The sequence below is a fragment of the Sceloporus undulatus genome, chromosome 1 (assembly GCF_019175285.1).
Source record: "Sceloporus undulatus isolate JIND9_A2432 ecotype Alabama chromosome 1, SceUnd_v1.1, whole genome shotgun sequence".
Lineage (NCBI taxonomy): Eukaryota > Metazoa > Chordata > Lepidosauria > Squamata > Phrynosomatidae > Sceloporus > Sceloporus undulatus.
The window spans coordinates 110,084,437-110,103,952 of NC_056522.1; the positions used below are offsets into that span (position 1 = coordinate 110,084,437).

General features: G+C 40.6%; 1 protein-coding gene across 4 annotated transcripts in view; it reads left to right on the forward strand.

The window, feature by feature from the left end:
* Positions 1-19,516, forward strand: part of WASF1 (WASP family member 1) — a 72,136-nt gene that overhangs the window by 47,370 nt on the left and 5,250 nt on the right. For 3 of the 4 annotated variants that reach the window (XM_042445550.1, XM_042445551.1, XM_042445549.1), the window contains exons 3-7: positions 6,702-6,836; positions 10,844-10,997; positions 14,745-14,862; positions 16,246-16,418; positions 17,205-17,384. In XM_042445550.1, the coding sequence (XP_042301484.1) occupies positions 6,702-6,836; positions 10,844-10,997; positions 14,745-14,862; positions 16,246-16,418; positions 17,205-17,384 (760 nt within the window). The remainder of the gene's footprint in view (positions 1-6,701; positions 6,837-10,843; positions 10,998-14,744; positions 14,863-16,245; positions 16,419-17,204; positions 17,385-19,516) is intronic. The other variant, XM_042445552.1, reaches the window with a different exon arrangement.

Below are 19,516 nucleotides of genomic sequence, written 5' to 3' on the forward strand. Positions count from 1 at the left end.
CATGCAGAGGCCCATGCTTTGGCCTCACACCAGTTTTCAGCGGCCCGACACTCTGCTGACTGTGCCTCCTGGCAGCTTTCAAGCTCCTTGGCCCTCTGATGCCATGCCTGGCTAAGGGCCTCAGATCTCACACCTCAAGCCAAACAGGCCATTGAAGAGCTCCCCTTCAACACCACAGGACTCTTTCATAAAGAGACTGATGAGAGATTGGATTTCAAAAACAAGATGAAGAACACAGCCCTTAAATATGATATGTCTTTCCTCCACTTCTCGTTCTCCCTTTTCTCAATGGCGTTTGGGATGGCAAAGACCCTCCTACCCTCCCAACCAGGGTAGATCCAACCAGTCCTCGGACTACCAACAACAACGCTTCCTTTCTCAGTAACAAGGAAAACGCGAACAAAAATAAAAAAACAAACAGCCCTTCAACAAAAAGGAAAACTCAGACCAAGGCAAACACCATTTCTGAAGTTCTCCAGCGCACTCCGTCCTGTCAACCCCTTTTGGGGATTGCTTGGCCCACTTCCACCACGCTTGGAACTCCATAACATCTGATTCTTGGGTGCTTTCAATTGTCTGTAGGGGTTATGCCCTGGAGTTGCAATTCCCGCCTCCAAGGGGTACCATCCTCACCACCCTCCCCTCAGATACCCTTCTCGACAAAGTGTGCTCTCTGTTGCAAAGAGGGGCCATTGAACCCATCCCCCCATCCCGGACCTGACACTGTCTGTTTTCCAGATATTTAATTGTCTCCAAGGCTTCAGGTGGCCTCAGTCCCATCTTGGACTTGCAGTTTTTGAACTCTTTCATGGCCTACATGTGTTTCTGTATGGTAACCTTGGCTTCCATCTTGCCTCTTCTACAAGAGTCAGACTGGTTCGCCACCTTGGACCTTCGGGATGCCTATTTCCACATCAGCATCCGAGAAGACCACTGGGACTTCCTTGCCTTCTCCTCGGCACTGAGGGTTTTCACAAAGTGCATGGCTGTCGTAACCGCATACCTATGCCAACAAAACATCATCGTCTTCCCCTACTTGGACGATTGGTTGTTTGTGGCCTCGTCCAGACGGATGCTCCTCTGCCATCTTGACTCGGCACTCTCCCTCCTTCAGCACTCATGATCAACACACTGGGACTCATAATCAACAAAGAGAAGTCCACCCTCTGCCCAGACCAGTGGGTGCACTTCATAGGAGCCACCTTGGACTCAAAGACCTGCAGAGCATTGCCTTCTCTCCCAGCGCATCACTACCCTAACAACTCAGGTTGCCCTCGGCCATATGGTGTCCACCACATATGTCAAGCTCTGGGCCCGTCTCTGCATGCATCCTTTCCAGTCCTGGCTCCTCTCAGTGTTCAACCCGGCCTTTGACAACCAACAGAGGTGGCTCACTGTGTCGAGGCCTGTGTCTCGATCCCTCCGCTGGTGGCTCAGTCCACAGAATGTCTTGATGGGCATCCCCTTCTTCCCACCACAGCCTCAGTCTTCACTGACTACCGATGCCTCAAACACGGGCTGGAGAGCCCATCTCAGCGACCACTCTGTCCACGGCAGATGGTCCCCAAAAGAGCGCCAATTGCACATCAACACGCTCGAGATGCTAGCAGTTCAAAAGGCACTCAAAGCCTTCAAACCCTCCCTGCGGAACCAGGTCGTCATCTTCTTCCTCACGGACAACATGACCGTGATGTTTTACATGAACACACAAGGTGTTAGCAGGTCGACCACCCTTCTCAGGCTCACCTTTCAAATCTGGAACTGGTGCATCCGAAGGCGGCTCACCTTGCAAGCCATACATCTCCCCGGAGAGGAAAACGAACTGGCAGACAAATTGAGCAGAGCTCCAGATTCTTGTCACGAGTGGCAACTGAATCCTCAGGTCGCCCTTCGCCTGTTTTCTTTGTGGGGAGCCCCAGACATCAACCTTTTTGCCTCACATCTCAACACTTAAAGCGACCACTTCTGTTCCGGGATCTCTTCACCTCGGTCCTGAGGGGATGCCTTCCTCTTCCAGTGGTCCGGCAAAATGTTCTACGTCTTTCCCATTTCCTCTCATCAACAGAGTTGTAGCCAAGCTACAAATGGACAGATCAGACGCAATCCTGATCACCTGGCCAAGACAGCAGTGGCTTGTCCCGCTTCTTCACCTCTCCAAGAACCTCTTCTGGCCTGTGCCCCTCCATCCCGACCTCCTTATCCTTCACGATGGTCGGGTTTGCCACCCCGACGTGGACACTCTCTATTTGGTGGCTTGGAGGATCCTGCCCTGACTGGACTCTCGGTACTGGTCCGGCGAATCATATTGGCTTCCCGAAACCCTCCACTCAGTGCTCCAGTGCCCTCGAGGGGGGGGGGGATTTTTTGGCTTTTCTGTCCTCAACGGGACTCACCTCTTCGGAGATCATTATGGGAGAAGCTTGCCAGTCTAACCCATTTCTGTGCTTTGCAGAGACCATGAAGAAGAAGGACAAGTTGCTTACCTGTAACTGTAGTTCTTTGAGTGGTCATCTGCGTATCCACACAAATCCCGCCCATCCTCCCCTCTGTCGTGTCCTTCTCTCTTCCTTGTCTGCTCTTATGGCGGACCTTTTTTGGAACTGAGAAAGGGCAGGAAGACCTCCTGCCTATATAGAGGGTGGGCGGAGCTACCGCCAAAAAGTCTTCCCTAGCGATTCCAGTAGGATCCGGAAATGCTGCGCAAGCGCAGAATAACCCATTTGTGTGGATTCGCAGATGACCACTCAAAGAACTACAGTTACAGGTAAGCAACCTGTCCTTATCAGGCATAGATCTTGGATTCACTCACTGTTGTGCTACAGGAAACATTCTCTAGTCTCACTTTCCCTGTGGCATTTTTAATTCTCTACTAGGAAAATGTCACCATCATCAGTGTATTTTCTTTAATTCTGTGGACATCTTGGCAAATTGGATTAACCCATTATAACAACAAATGATCACATTTGTGGTTGCAACCTCCAGTGCCACATTGGAATCAGATGACTCTTCCAGAGAGAATCACCAACATGGTTGATCACCACTGGGCCTCTGGTGGCATTCCCCCAAATAGACTGGAATGCACTCTCAGCTCATCCATGTCATGTTGCTACACCACAGTAGCAAACCTGAAAGAGACACATTTCTACTATGTTATTGAGGCCTATTTCTCCAGGAGGCTCTCAGGATATACTTACTTCATCCATGGCCATCTTTCAAAACAGATTAATCAGCCTAACCAATCTTGATAGTTCAGTCAGCTTCTTCTGAATCAGTCTTGTTCCCCTGTTTGGATACTGTAGAAGTAGTATCTGTTTTGTAGTCAGTCCCGCTTTTGTTTGCTGCAACTAAAATGTCACATCTGGTTAGTATAACTGCTACTCTGTACCCTCAAATGTGCAGGTTGATAATTGTTCCTGAGCTCAGGAATCTGTGAGAATTGAGAACCTCAGGCTAATGATCCACAAACAACTTAATGTAAAACATCATAGACCTCAGTTCCCGCATGTCCTCTTTAAGGTTGGCCACATCCTCCGAGAGGTCCTCCTCTCTCGGCTGCACCATCATGGTCTCTCCAACTGCTTGGTCCCAAGCCGTCAACCTGCCGGCTCTGCGGTGCCTTCGCTCTCGTTCTGGTGGCGGGAACCAAAGGTCTTCGGTGAATTCATCTGGTCTGGTCCCTTTCTTGGGTTTAGCCCCCCAGTTGCTCCTCGGTGTCAGACACCTGAACCTTCTCCAGGTTCTTCTTGGGGTCTGCCCCTGTCTTTTCCTGCCTCAGTTCTTCTTTAAGCATTGTGGAGATTCTGCAAACTGTGAGAATTGAGAACCTCAGGCTAATGATCCACAAACAATTTAATGTAAAACAAGAAAGTTTATTGTAAGATGCACAGCAGAAGTAACCACAAGCACGTCTTTGCAGAATCTGAAGGCACAAGGAAAAGTTCCCACTTTAAAACCCCACCCAGGACTCAATCACCACACCAACCAGCTATCAGTTATCAGAATCTAATAACAAGGAATCAGGTTTGACAGCTAAAAATGATTTTAATAGTTCATCAGTCTTGGAAAAAGATCCTGGAGAATACTGCAGCTTCCCCAAATGCAGCTTCCTCAGAATCCATGGCTTGTGATCAACATTCATGCCTTCCACCCCTGCACTCCTGTGCCAGCCAAATACTCCATGTGGCTTAATCAGTGAACATAAAGGTCCAGGTGGCTTAATCAATGAACATCCAGCCCCACCCTCATTAACTAATCCTGGTTTTAAGAGGTTCAAAAAAAACCTTTAGCACCGTTAGCATTCATGTTGCTTCATGGAAAAACCCTTCCACTATTGTCCCAACATTGAGGAGCAGTGAGCTCCAGCTTCTGGATGTGATTTTTTTTCTTGTTTAAACAATCAATGCTGAACTTAATTATAGTAGAAACATTCAATGTAAAAAGGTTGCAAAAGTACACAACTGACTCCTTCAGATCATAAACTGTACATTTTTGGGAATATTTACTCCACATCTAAATCTCTGTGGTGATCATAATTTATTCATCTATTTATTAGGAATTAACAAGCTTGTATGGTATACACCTGCAATTTCTGTGGGAGAAATTAATCAAATTATCTGATTATGACAGATGCACTACAGTCTAAATATTTCAGACAGAGAATGGCGACATATCAAATCAGTGTGACTCATTATATGGCAGATTGTGAAGTTAAAGTCATGGCCGCAGTCCTTGTGATAGCAATATTCCTAGCTTGGATCCTCAGGATTACCCTTGGATGTTGAGTCAGCAGTGCAAGATCTTCTGTTTGATCAACAGAGCTTGTTAAATGTATAAACTGATATCCTGGACCACACACAAAAGATATAGGGGCTATGTAAGAAAGAAAATAGAACTGTCCAACTCCCTCAAATCTACACCTTGATACTGTGAATATCAATTATCTCTTGGTTCCTCTTGGCCATTAATTCAGAAGTCTCATCCACCTCTTTAGGGCTCATTGTGCTTAAATGAAATTTTTCATCAATCCAGATATCATAGCTTCAATCCTTCCTGCAAGTCTGAGGGCTCTCTCCAATGCTTTTGGGCCCATGGTCTCTCCCCAGATTCACAAAATCCTGTCCATCTATCTGTCTGTTTCTGGAGAGCATTTGAACAACTTTCTGTTTGCTTTGAATGCAGTTCCTACAAATGCAGTTGTGTACTTACTGTTGTACATCTTGGCTGTACTATGGAATTCCTGCTTGACAGCCAATGGGAATCTACTATGCTACTCTCCCTTCTTGGAAATAAGAGAACAAAATGTTTAGTCTTCTTGAGTAGTAGAAAGAATGTCTTACTCTCAGATCTGAGATGGGCTTTGTTCCATCCTGACACATGACGTAGCCATCTGTCCCATGTTCAGCTGTGATGTAAAACACAATATATGTTTGTACAAAATCAGAATGCTTACTCTGGCTGTGTTACTACCTTTGATAAGATGGATTTATTTGCAATGGCAGAACATTGGATCTTAGCCAAGATAATTGTATTTAAAGTTGCTAGGTGCTCAGGATTCAAAATAATACATCTTTGTAGAATCCTCTGAAACTAGCCATTACACTACAAAGCTATTATCTAACCTCTGAAATTGTGCTCTGGATACCTTAATTGTATTAATCCTGTAATGGAGTACAACAGAAGGCTGAGATTTCCCACTGAGTTATGTAGTCCTGGGATCCATTTTGTTTCATTTTCAAATATGTATTTAAACTCTTCTTCGTGTGTGTTGGTGTTATAAAATACTCATTATTATAAGTTGACAGTAGAAGGAATAAACACCAAATGTCTGCACCTAGAAGAACACCTGGTATAATTATTGCGGAAGAAACAGGGGCCTTAAATCATAAAATGAAGTATGCAAGCTTCTAAGGACTTGGGCAACCTACTGTTAATTGGAATTGCTTGTGTAAATGTATACTAAATTCCAAAAATGACTTAATGGATTATTGGAACAGCTCTATGTGGGGCTGCCCTTGAAGAGTTTTTGGAAACTTCAGCTGTTCCACAGAGCTGCAGCCAGATTGTTAAATGTATCTCTCTGTTCTACCACGTTCAGAGGTACATCTGGTGGGAGCACTTTTTCAGTGGCTGCTCCCAGGTTCTGAAACTTCCTTCCAAAAGAAGTTAGATCAAACATTAACACTACTGTCTTTCCACAGGCAGGTTAAGACTTGTTTTTTTTTTATTTCAGCAGGCCTTTGAAGAGTGAGTGCTCAAGGGGACTGGACCTTGCAAAATTGCACTGTACTGTTTATCTGCCTTTTATTTGCCATTTTTAATAGTTATGCTTTTAACTGGTTTTAATTTTATGGATAGTTATATAGTTAAACTATCCATACACTAATTTTGTATTTGTTATATTATATTATATTATTTATTTATTTATGAAATTTATACTCTTTAGCTATGTCTCTTTTAACTATTGTAAGCCACATTGAGTCCCAAACTGGGGGAAAGGCAGGCTGCTGCTGCTGCTGCTGCTGCTGCTGATGATGATGATGATGATGATGATAATGAATGACAATGTGTCTGAAGTTTTAAAAACTGGCTGTGTTTCAACAATTGACAGTTGTGTCAAAGTTTGTAAAATGAAAGCTAAGTTTAATAATCATCTCCAAAAGTATGTTCAAATGCATAACTCTTTAAAAACTTTCCCTTTGCAGGTAAATATGCAGAAGATATCTTTGGTGAGCTTTTCAATGAAGCACACAGTTTTTCTTTTAGAGTGAACTCCTTACAAGAACGTGTGGACCGTTTATCTGTCAGTGTTACACAGCTTGATCCAAAGGAAGAAGAACGTACGTTTGTTCAGAAATAATTATATATGTGGTTGTGTGGATTGTATTAGGCATAGTTGTTAGTATAGCAGAATATCTGATGTGAGATTTACCTGGATTACACAACGATTACAGCCTTTTTCTTCCTGCTTCTAGGCTGCCTCCTATATGTGTACAAGTGTGGTTGCACCAGGTACCTCTCAAGTTCTTGGCAATTGATTTAAAAACTACAACTGAAAGGTGCTTGCATAAAAAAGACTTTAAAATACACTCATCCCTTCAAGTCTGCAGACTTGAAAATCCACGGAGGGCGACCACCATTAACCCCAATGGGGTGTGTGCGCGCATGTCTTGCATGCACATGCCCCATTGAAGCCTAGGGGGCTTGAATATACACGAGTTTTGGGACTTGTGGGGGGGGGGGGCTCCTGAATGGAACTGCCTATCATTAGAGATGAGCAAACGAGACACACACACCTCAAATTCTACTGTGTATTCTTGGAACTGGAAGGACACATTTCAGTAGAATGTTGGGGACCATATTCCAACAGGGATTTTATTAAATGTGCATTACCTTGCTAATCTTTAAGCTCTCTCAGAAACTTGGTCAAGTGTCTGCATGTGCTGATATGGATATATTGCTGCATATAAAATCTGTTGGAAGTCAGTTATAGGCTGAACAGACAAAAAATTAATCCACATAAGGTGAAACTGCTGCCCTGATTATCCTTTGTTTCATCATTATAGGTACATCCCATTCTGAAGGGAATTATGCTATCTACCCAAAATCAGATTCATGGCTTTGGGACACACCTTCATTGATAGTATTTTTAGTGGTAGTGGTAACTAGGAATTCTGTTTATCAGTTCCAAATGTTTCACTAGCTACATTCTTTCCTGGATGCCCCTTTCCATGTTTTAGCCATCATTGGGCTTGTTTATTGTAATGCTGTTTGTGTGAGCCATTTTTTTAAAAGCACCTGAAAACTTCAGCTAATTCACAATTCTTTTGCCAGTTTGCTGGGTAGAAAAGGTCATTCTCAGATGGCAGGAGCATCAATCCACTGTCCTTGGGTTTATCCTCATGTGCCATCTGTGAGGCTGGAGTCAAAATTCTACAACGGTCAACCTTTTCAGTTAAAAATTCCTAATGCCCTCTTCCTCCAGTTTTTTATTTACCTGCCCTGCCATCCAGTCAGAGGCAACCCTTCTCCATAAATATTACCATAGTCAGGTTAATATTAGTTAGTTTTAGAAAAGATCAAAAGAAAACGCAGGACAAAACAGAGACTTTTTGAGTCCTCCAGTGATCGTGAGCTTGAGGAAGAAAAGTTGTCACCAGATTTACAGCACAAAAATAAAAGCTGTAATGCTAAAAATGAGAAATGGGGCAAGGAGACCAGGCGGATGCCAGGCTCTCACCCTGAAAATGGGTGAATATGGGTGTATGACTCAGAAACCCAGGGTTTGAATCCCTGCTTGGCCATGGAAATCCACTGGCTAAAGATTGGGTAATTTCAGTCCCAGAGGAAAACAAAGGCAAACTCCCTCTGAACAAATTTTGCTAAGAAAACCCGATGATAAGCCTTAGAGTTTGCCATAAGTTGAAAATGACCTGTAGGCACAAAACAACAACATGTTTTGTAGCAGGCCACAGCATAAAAACACCATTATAGTATGTGGGAGAAGAAAGTCCTTTCATTATTCTTGTCATTATTATTTAATTTATGTATACCGCCATCAATTTCATGGCACCAGTGTACTTTACAAAGTACAAGAAGACAGTTTCCTGCCCCACATTGGGTATAAAAACAGACAAAAGAAGGAAAGCAAAGGTAAACATAAATAAGGACATGCTACGTCATTGTTTTAATGACTAGTGGTTAGATAGCCTTTGTTGAAGAAGGGCATGTGGGATTGGAGATTACCAAAAACAGTTTTTACCATCTGCAGTTCTTTGAGCATTTGAAGCTAATTTCTTTAAATGTGTTTTCAGACAGGTTATTCTTGTTTAGCATTAAGTGTAATTTGATCTGAAAACCATTTTGAGAAGATTGTTTATGAAATTTGAGTTCTGTTGGAAGTCAAAAGGAACCTACAGGAGTATTCTTTTAGACTTAAAGTACTGGTGTCTGTTCAAAAGATGATAAGACTTAAAAATAAAAATAAGTAAGATTAGTGTGTGTACAAGTGTGATCCAGTTGAATATAGATCTACAAGCTAAGAACATTTGAAACATTTAACATTATTGATGTGGTGAAATTTAATATAAAACTGGATAATCATTATCATAACCTTATTCTGACACTATGGTTTTTGACAGCCCTTTCACAAATTTAGGAGTTTATTGATGCTTTCAGTAGGAATTTCAGAATCAATAGATTGAGATGTGGCACCAAATATACTCTAATTTAGTTATTTAATATTACCTGTATTGTAGAGACCATAGTGTTCCACAAAGCCAGAAACAGTGTATCTTCAGCATAAATATTCAGTTCTGTTCAAATTGTATTAAATTCATAATTATAAAGAATGTTGTACAAAATTCACCTTTGATCTAAATCCAGAGTTTAAATAACAGACAGTATCAATATAGTGTCCTAAGTGCCATTTTGTTGTTCTGAATTCTGTAATCATGGTCAAGAATATGAGATTTTTATTTTAAATGCAAACAATGTCTGCAAAACAGGAGCTTCTGTATTTTCTGCTCAGACTAGTAAATCGTAACAGATAAACGTTGTTTTCTACTATATTATTCCAGTCCTGGTTAGTAATATTATGGTCTTCAGAATGTCTTTGAATATTGAGCTGAGATAGTTTTCAAATGAATAGCAAAGTGAAAAAATAATCCTTCCTAAAGCTTATAAATACAATAGTCAGATAAAAAAACTGTACTAATTGAACTAAGATGTGTTAAAATCCCACCATGATCTCACCAGCTGAATTCGTTAGGAGAATAAAGATTGATCTTTCTGTCTAGAATATTAAATTATATCACACATTCAGTATCTCTTCCCCTGTAAATTTCTTTCAAAGGATGTGGGAAGCACAGTGTACTGAAGAAATTAGAAAATTATTTCTGATTTCATTGGTGGATGCCTTCCTTCAATGATTGTCATTGGATATAACCCACTATATTTTAGTGCCAAGAAGAAAATAGGAGAGTCATAGGCAGATTTCAGTGCCCTAACATAACAAAATGCTGTATAAACAATACCATACTAATACAGTCAAAAATACATAGTAAACTCACACTAAAAGTGGAATTTACAGCAGTTCATGCTATAATTCCAGTTCCATTTGTTAGTTTCATTTCGCTTTTGCCAACTTTTGATGTTCTTGTTACAGCAGTTTTTGCTGTTGTTACCGTCAACTTTTTTCTGATTTACAGTGAGCCTAAAGTGAACCTATTGTGGAATTTTTTGTTCAGAGTGTTTCTCATTGTCTTCCTCTGATGCTGGGAGAGTGGGACTTACCCAAGGTCACCCAATGGATTTCCATGCTGAGTGTGATTTAAACCAATACTGATGTTATTATGCCATGTTGGCTTGCTTACCAGTATCAGTGGTAGCAAATTAGAAGCAGTGTTCTTTTTACCTCAGATTACGTAAAAATAGTTTTAAGGGTTGAATTGCATGCAGTCTCCCAGTTTACAGAATCATAATATAATTTTGAAACTTTATTTTTAATGAGCCAGCACAAACAATTTTCCTTTAAAAAAACTAAATTACAGCTTTCCAGTGTACCTTTTGTCTCTTAATATTGTGGACAATATAGAGTGCTGGATTTCCTCTGACAAAATAAAACTAGAAAGGAGCAATCTCCTCTTCCTCTCTTCCAACTGTAGCCCCTCACCCCCCACCCACCCGCACACACACATCTACTCCAGAGGCCTGGGAGATCTTCCAGAGCAAAATTTTGAGCAGCTTTGAGGGAAAAGCAAAGAGAAGGAGGAGACATTAGCACAACAGTGAATTTAGACCATAAACCTTAGTTTATTGTTGATTTAAATACTGATGTTTTCTTCAGTTTCGTTGCAAGATATAACAATGAGAAAAGCTTTCAGAAGTTCTACAACCCAAGATCAGCAGCTTTTTGACCGCAAGACTCTACCGATTCCTTTACAAGAGACTTATGATACATGTGAACAGCCTCCTCCGCTTAACATACTTACTCCTTACAGGTCAGTCTTTTTTTATGTGTTCATAGCGATTGATATTTTACATACTTTAGTTGTGGCAAATAGCAGTCTTCAAATTGCTCTAATCCAATTAGAGATTTTAATTTGAAAATTGTATTCTTAAGAATGATAGAATCAAATCTGTACATTTGAAATTCTATCATTTATTTTCTTCTTTGTGGTCTCTGTGCCTCACACAAATGGGGTTTTGCGCTTACACAGAGCCCCAACAGAATGATTTTGAGCTGAGTAGCTTGCCGTGAACCCTGTCCCCTCCCACATTCCGCATATGCCCTAACTCACCAAGCTACCATTCTCTCAGTTTCTTTTCATCCACTGAATGAGTCACTTCTCTCAGTGTGCTCCAGCACTGCATACTGTTTTCTTTACCTCTGTTTCCTCTATTATCTATTACCCTGTGTCTTTTTTCTTCCATTGTTATAGCAGGGGAAAAGATTTTTCACTTTACCTCATGATTCTTCTCTTCTTTCCTTTCCTTCCTATGGCCTCTCTTCTCTGTTCAAACATTGCTTACTTGTGGATGCAAAGTTTTGTGGTGTGATGCTCATTCTGAGTATATTGTGTATGAAAGGGACATATTACCCAGCATTATTCAATATGCTGGGGTTTTACTACCCTGTTTATTAAAAATCAAGCTTCTCACCTGAAAGTTCAGGAGAAATCTCTCCAAGTTTCAGAGAAGCAACAGTTCAAAATTTATCTTTATCATCTCTACGACTGTTGCTAAACTACAAGAGAAGTTGAGACTGTCTTCTAAACTGATGTCAACACCAACAAGTTTGGGACCAACTCTGAGATCTTCAGTATCATTGACTGCAGTGTTTTACTCCGATACTCCGTCTACTCTGATTACTACCCCACACCTTACTGCAGTATTAGTGGTCAGGATGTCAGTCCCCATTACTACTACTGCTCACTATCCCACAAAGAAGTTCAGACCTGAGACATCATCAGTTCGCAGTGGGAAAAATTGGAGAAGGAGCAGTGTTGTGCCTCTAAAGAACCAAGGTTGGTTTTGTAACTGAAGGAGACAAAGAAGTAGAAAATGAAGCAGGCTGATATGCCTGTTCTTGAAGCCCCTGAAACTTCTTTCCTGATACTGATGGCAGCCTGCTGAATCGACACCTGCTAATAAGAAGACTCGTTTCTCCAGTACACTTACCTGAGATGATCAAACCTATTCTGGTCTCCATATCATCTCAACCTGTACCAATTCCATCTGTCATTTCAGACCAATAAGTGGTCCACATCATCACATCCAGCCGTCTATCACCCCTCCATCCAGTTAGTTTTTTTTGGATGCTGCCACCATCTCCACACCATGACAGGCCCCCATCCCTCCAGGATGGATCTTACATCTCACCTTATCACAAGTACTGATATTGTGAAGATTTCCCATTTACTTCAGTGTCTTACATTGACCCCCCCCCCCCCCACTGATGAGAATACCTCTGGAGGGAGGCATTGCTTTCATACCATTCGTACTGTCCCTCATATAGAGAATGGTGCCATGCTTCTAATGCACACTACCAGTCTTCTAGAAGGTATTTGTGGTATTGTGATCAATCCCAGTATCCCTCGGTACTGATCCATTTGCCCCAATAGTCTTCGACATTGTTTTTCAGAACCCTACACTATATCATCACTGGTCTCTGATACCATCAGAGTGAATCTCAACCTTTGGTCCCAATTTGCCATTTTTTTCTCTCCACTTCTGAAGACGACAGTCACAGTTTCAAGACCTCCTTCTCCACCTCAATTTACTTGCAGCTGATCCCATCAGTACTGCCTTGTTCCTTAACCTCCATTGCAGTAACAGCTCCTTCCACAAGTTTATTACAGTCTGTTGGTACCAAACCATCATTCCCTGTGGTGTATCCACCTCCTGTGCCAGCTCTGTATACTACTCCAGTGTGATAGAGAGAAGTACTTCCACAGTCAGCAGGTTCTACCTATGACTCTTCATATGATTCTCCCTTGCCTTTAACGTCATCTCCTTCAGGAACTGTGGCATATGCTGATCGAGCTAATCTTCCAGGGGGCATCAAGTTATTTGCAGATATCATCCTCAGAAATGGCTAAGGCAACTGGTCTTTCTGTCATTGTTCCTCCACCAGGATCCTTTTTTTCAAACTGAATAATCATGCTTCAAATAACAGTAAGCACCCCTTTGCTACCAGCCCTTCAGGAAACAGTTAGTCAATTTTGGGCCAAGACTGTTTTCTTGCTTCTTGCTTCCACATGCTTGGAACACCTCTACAAAACCAAGGAAGGTGGGGCTGCCTTCCTATTCACTTATCCTATGCCAAACTCAGTTGTTGTTGAAGCATCACAAACAAAAGAAAGAAAGAAGTCTCACCCACCCCATCTGGTTAGAAAGGTAAGTGCCAAGACATTTCTGGTAGAGATTCTTCTCATCAGCTGCCCTTTTTATTTGAGTTGTAAGCTTGCATGTCTGTATATCAGCATTTTTGTGGAACAAACTGATGGCATTCATCTTGTATTTACTTGCTCTCCAAAAGTTCAAGATTATCACAATGCAGTTCATCCTGCCATTCCTTTATGAGGGTGACTGTTTTGCTTCCACAGACCTTCGATATGCTTACTTCCATATTAGAATTTACCTGCATCACTGCCAGTTCCTTTGCTTTGCCATTGGAGTGGATCTGTACTAATACAAGGTCTTCTCATTCAGACAACCTACAGCACTCACTGAGGGTCTTTACCAAGTACATGGCAGTGGTGATCTCCTTCCTCAGGACTTGAGGGGTTCAAATTTACCCTTATCTGGATGACTGGTTCTTGGCGGCATCCTGCAAGTGCAAACTCTATACAGACATTCACTACACACACTCTCTCTCTGCTTCAGGATCTGGGTCTCAATGTCAACCCAAGAAGTCCATCTTAGAGCCAACAAGATATATCAACTTCTTTGAGACAATGCTGGACTCAGTAGCCAGAACATTCCTTCTATTCGACAGGATGGGCATCCCCTGCCACAATACAGTAGTTTGAGGAATCCAGTAGAAAATTCTAAATACCTCACCAGATCATATATCTCATGATTCCATGGGATAGACCCAACAGCTGTTGTAGTGTGAAACTGCTAAAATAGTTCAATGTGGCTACATCCGTTGTGTCACCTCCAGGTATGGATCAGTTTTCCATACTAGGAGCACTGGAATATTTTTAAAGCATAAACAAAGAGTGCGAGACAGTGTAAGAAATTCATTGGTTTGCCCACTATTCTACAGTACCCACTGCATACTAAGAGGTATTGCGGTAAACCAGTTGTTAAATTCTATTCAGCTGTTTAAAAAAAATCAGATTTCTTATGAGATCGTACTTATATATGAGCTTGTCCAGATGTTTGGGGGCCCTTTCCCTTAGTCTGATTACTCTCAAAGGCATATTTGGTGGGAACATCAGAGGGGACATTTCTTAGTCAGTGCTCTCAGCCTCTTAACTCCATGCTAAGGAAAGTTTGGCTCCCTTCTGATAGGAGGCAGACATTTATTCAGACAGGCCTTTGCCATTTAAACTGGCTTGTTGGCTGAGTGGGATTTTATTTGGTTGGGTACTATGTACTTTTTACTGATGTTTTTCAATCAATTGGGTTCTATATTTTGAGATTTGTATTTTGTTATTTTTAACCATGTTGAGTGCAGAATATAAATAAATAAATCTGTATTCCATAACATTTTATCAAATATATTCCTTTATCTTTAGAGATGACGGAAAAGAAGGTTTAAAATTTTACACAAATCCTTCATATTTCTTTGACCTATGGAAAGAAAAGATGTTACAAGACACAGAAGACAAAAGAAAGGAAAAGAGAAAGCAGAAGGTATTTTACTTCTACTATGTGGTTATTTAGTCCTAAATAGTGTTCTGCTATTTAGAAAATGCTACCATCATTTTCTAATCAACAAAATGTTTAGATTTATAATTTTCATTTCTATTAATTTATATGCCACTTTTAAAAAGACAAAAGCAATCAAAAAGCAAAAGTAATCCCCAAAAGGTAATCATTAAATTAGTTTTATATCAAAACAAAGAAAACATACTATGGAGTTTATCAGATAAGGGGAATTGGATGTATAATCCGATGGCAATCTGAATGCAATCATGGGGTTTAACGTTATTGCATGATAACCCACTACACACAAATTCGAGCAATGGGAAGTCAGTCCAAACACAGTCATGTGGTTTCACATTATTGCGTGATAGACTGCCACATGCAAATTCAGGCAATGGCATGCTATTTTCAGGCAATGGGGAGCCAGCTTGAATGCAATGCGTATTCACGTAATTGCACGAAACTAGCAACTTTAAGTGAATGTGTTTTGGCCCCACTTTCTTTTCATTCGAATTTAAGAGAAATTCCTGCCGTTTGATAAACTCCTATGTAATAAAAATCAAAGAACTGGCATAATAATACTAAAAATCAGCCATAAAGAGAGAAGATTTCAGAGCTCATCTAAAAAATGGGAAGGGGTGCTGTGATGATATAAGAATCTGCCATACATGTCTCGGACTGATGGTATATTTATCCCAGTTAACTCTGACTGGAAGCAGCTCGATTGTCATACTGTGGTTTTGTTCTATGACATTTTATATAATAGGAGATAGAGGAGACTGAACTGGGCCCATAGTGTTGATAAGTATCAAGTATCTGCTACTTAGGGCTCCTTCTAAAAGGCTTTTTCAGTTATTGTTAGCACAGATAATGTAATGATATGTAAAAGATCATACACTATTTGAGATCTGGGGACTGTACAAATCCAGGACTCTTTAGGGTGCATGGCGACAAATTTCACTATAATTTAGGGGTCTTGGAAATATTTTCAGATAATCTTTTTTAAAGCAGGAAGAGATATTTTTAAAACTGGAAGGTAAACTGAAAGCCTAAAACAGCCCAGGAGCAGCCAATACATGACTAACATATCCCAACACTCCTTAAAGGGGGGGGGGGGTGCTTTAGTCAGAACTCAAAACATGAAGGCCAAGGAGCCTTTGAGGGTCTCAAAAATGGCTTGGGAAGGCTCCATGTGGCCCTTTCCCAACCCTTGTAGTACATTAAAAAAATTGAAGTAATTGTACAAATAATCTTGGTGCTCTAATTTGAATGTTGTATGTGTACTATAGTTGTTTGTGTTATGGTTAATCATATTTTGATTTGCCGAAAAGAACTGTTTTATTTGACAGTTGTCTTTATGTTCTTTTATAGCAGAAGAATCTAGATCGTCCTCATGAACCAGAAAAAGTGCCACGGGCTCCTCACGACAGACGAAGAGAATGGCAGAAGTTAGCTCAGGGCCCAGAGCTTGCTGAGGATGATGCCAGTCTCTTACATAAGCACATTGAAGTTGCTAATGGTCCTGCATCACATTTTGAGACAAGGTTTTCTTTCATGTTTATCTTGTTTCTTCTTTTTTAAGCTACTTATGTTCATGACCAATTAATGTGATAATGTAATGGTCAAATTTGTATATTGCAGTTGTAAAATTATAAGAGTGTGTCATTTCTAGAAGAGGGTCTTTCTTTGTTTCTTTGTTTTTTTGCGAATATGAAAAAATAATTTCAGCATACCATGTACACTACAGGCTTTTTTTTCATATATCTTTCCTTGCTCTATGTCCATTTGAATTCCTTATTCACCAGACAGCACATCCCTGATTCTCTCTCTCCTTCTCTCTCATTGTGCCTATTAACTTGGTAGCTTGTCACTTTCCTATATGTGCCTCTCTTATTGCTGCTGTGATTCCTCCTTTATTGATCAGCTTGTCCTAGCTTCCTTTAGTGTCTAAGCTTTGTCCTTCTTTTGTCTCTTTGTTTCATAACAATTGTGCTTGTCATCATTTACTTTTAAAACTGAGTCTTTTAAATATAATGTACTGTTGAAATTTGTGTATTAGTGTACATGGTATGCTGTAGATAATGTAAGCACGCCAAAAAACCTAACAATCCCCAAACAGCATATGAAGTGTTTTGTAGATACATTTGGCCTTGTCAAACTTGTATTGTTTTCCACTTTATACTCTTTTTCTGTCAGAACCTTCACTCCATACCTGTCAAAGAAATAGGATGATTATTCAGTCTTCCAAAATGTGTAAAATCTATGTGTCTAAAAGGAGAGAAGAAGAATTTAACAAATGTGATCTGTAAGTGAGGTTTATTTCTTTTCAGACCTCAGGCATATGTGGAACACATCGATGGACCCTATTCTCTTTCTGCATTGCCATACAGCCAGATGACTGAACTACTGAACAGAGCAGAGGAACGCATCTTAGTAAGACCACATGAGCCACCCCCACCCCCACCCATGCATGGAGGAGGAGATGTGAAACCCATTCCACCCTGTGTTAGGTGAGAAAAACTTAAAATAGTAGTTCAGGACAACTTTGCAATAGGCTAACACTGATATGACATATGTTCATAGAAAAATAAGTAACCTGGGAAATATTGTGTGTGTGTGTCCCTGTCGACTTGCCAAATATTTTGGTATACTGGAATAAATTTAGTACTATTTGCTACTAATAATACATTCAGTTCTTAACATTTTTGTTAACTTTTTAATGGCAATGAATTCTGGGTGTCCGTTATATTTTGGAGCTATCCTTTTAAATCCTTCTGTCTCTATCCAAATGTACTCTAATGGGAAAGGTTAGAAACAGAAACATTTTAGTGGTTCCAGATTTTCAGACTTCTTGAAAGTCATGCACCATTGAGAGGAATAACCTGGAAAATTGACTGTGCAAAAATGCTATACAGTACAAGCAATTTTCCTGCCCCCTCCCCCCATTCCATTATTTCAAGCAGGATGTTTTGAAAACTGCTGTTAGCTGAACTTTCACTCCTCTTCTTTTGGTGAGCTCGAGATGCTAGATCCTTTGCTGCCATTTTCACTGTCTTCCTTATCCTGCTCTTTACCTGTTTTCATGCTGGACAAAGGAGAGTGAATGGAAGAGATAAATCAAGAAGGGGAAGTGGCAGGGCGATGAGGAGGAGACAATGCAGCCTTTTGTAGATGCTGTAGTTAGCTGCCTAAATTCTGCAACAGATTTGGTGTTAACTGCTGCAAAGTCAACTTATAATGACCCTGTGAATGAGAGACTTTCAAGCCACCTTGTCATCAATATTCTGCTCAGGTCTTGAAATACACAGGGCCATTGCTTTCTTGATTGAGCCTGTCCATCTGTATTGTGGTCTTCCTCTTTTCCTAGTACCTTCTACCTTGCCAGGCATCATTGTCTTTTTCAATATGTTGTTTCTTCTTATGATATGCCCAAAGCACAACTGTTTAGTCATCTTGGGTATTGTTGTTGTTGTTTGTTATTCTAGGGAGAGTTCAGTCTTGATTTACTTTAGGACCCATTTATTTTTATTTTTGGCAGTCCAGGGTATTTGCAGAACTCTCCTCCAGCACCACACATAGAACTTTGAAATACAGTGGCATGGACAATCCTGACCTTGGTACTCAATTATATATCTGTGTACTTGAGAATCTTGTCATAGCTGCCCTTCAAAGTCCTAGTCTTCTATTGATTTCTTGACAGCAGCCCCCATCTCAATGAAGCCTCAGATGTAGCCTTGCCATACCCCCTTGCCAGTTGGAAACGATATCAACTCTCAATGTCTTCATGGTCTACTTTAAAGTTATTTAAATCATCTGTGGTCATTATTTTTGTTTTCCTAATGTTCAGGTGTAAATCTGCCTTTGCACTTTCTTCTTTGACTTTCTTCAGTAGCCATTCCAAGTCCTTGCTATTTTTTACTAGTATTATGGTGTCATCTGCATATGTTGCATTGTTGATATTTGTTTCTCCAGTTTTCGGGCCTCCTTCCTCAGAGTCTAATCCAGGTTTGTGCATGATATATTCAGCATATAAATTAAACAGGAAGGGTGATAAAATGTAACTTTGCCAGACCCCCTTGCCAGTTGGAATAATTCTGTTTCTCCATATTCTGTCCTAACGATGGCCTCTTACCCTGAGTACAAGTTATACATTAGAATAATCAAATATTGTGGCATACCAGTTTCTTTAAGAGCAATCTATAGTTTTTCCATGATCTAAACAATCAAGGTCTTTGCTATAATCTGTAAAGCACAGGCTGATTTTCTTCTGAAATTCTCTGGTGTGCTGCATTATCCAACATATGCAAGAAGACAAGCCCTCCCTTCAGCCACCATCTTGAGGGAGAGAGAGGCAGGCTAGCTCGACCAGGCCTGCCTGGAAGAAGAAAAGCCCTTCCTCCAGTCCATCTGCCTTGGTCCAGGCCTCGGAGGTAGAGAAGACTGCTGGACCTCATCCCCTTCCTCTCCACCACTCCCTTCTCCTTTTGTGTCGTGTCTTTTCAGATTGTAAGCCTGAGGGCAGGGAACCGTGTAATTAAAAAGATTGTATGTACAGCACTGTGTAAATTTACAGCGCTTTATAAATAAAGGATAATAATAATAATAATAATAATAATAATAATAATAATAATAATAATAATAA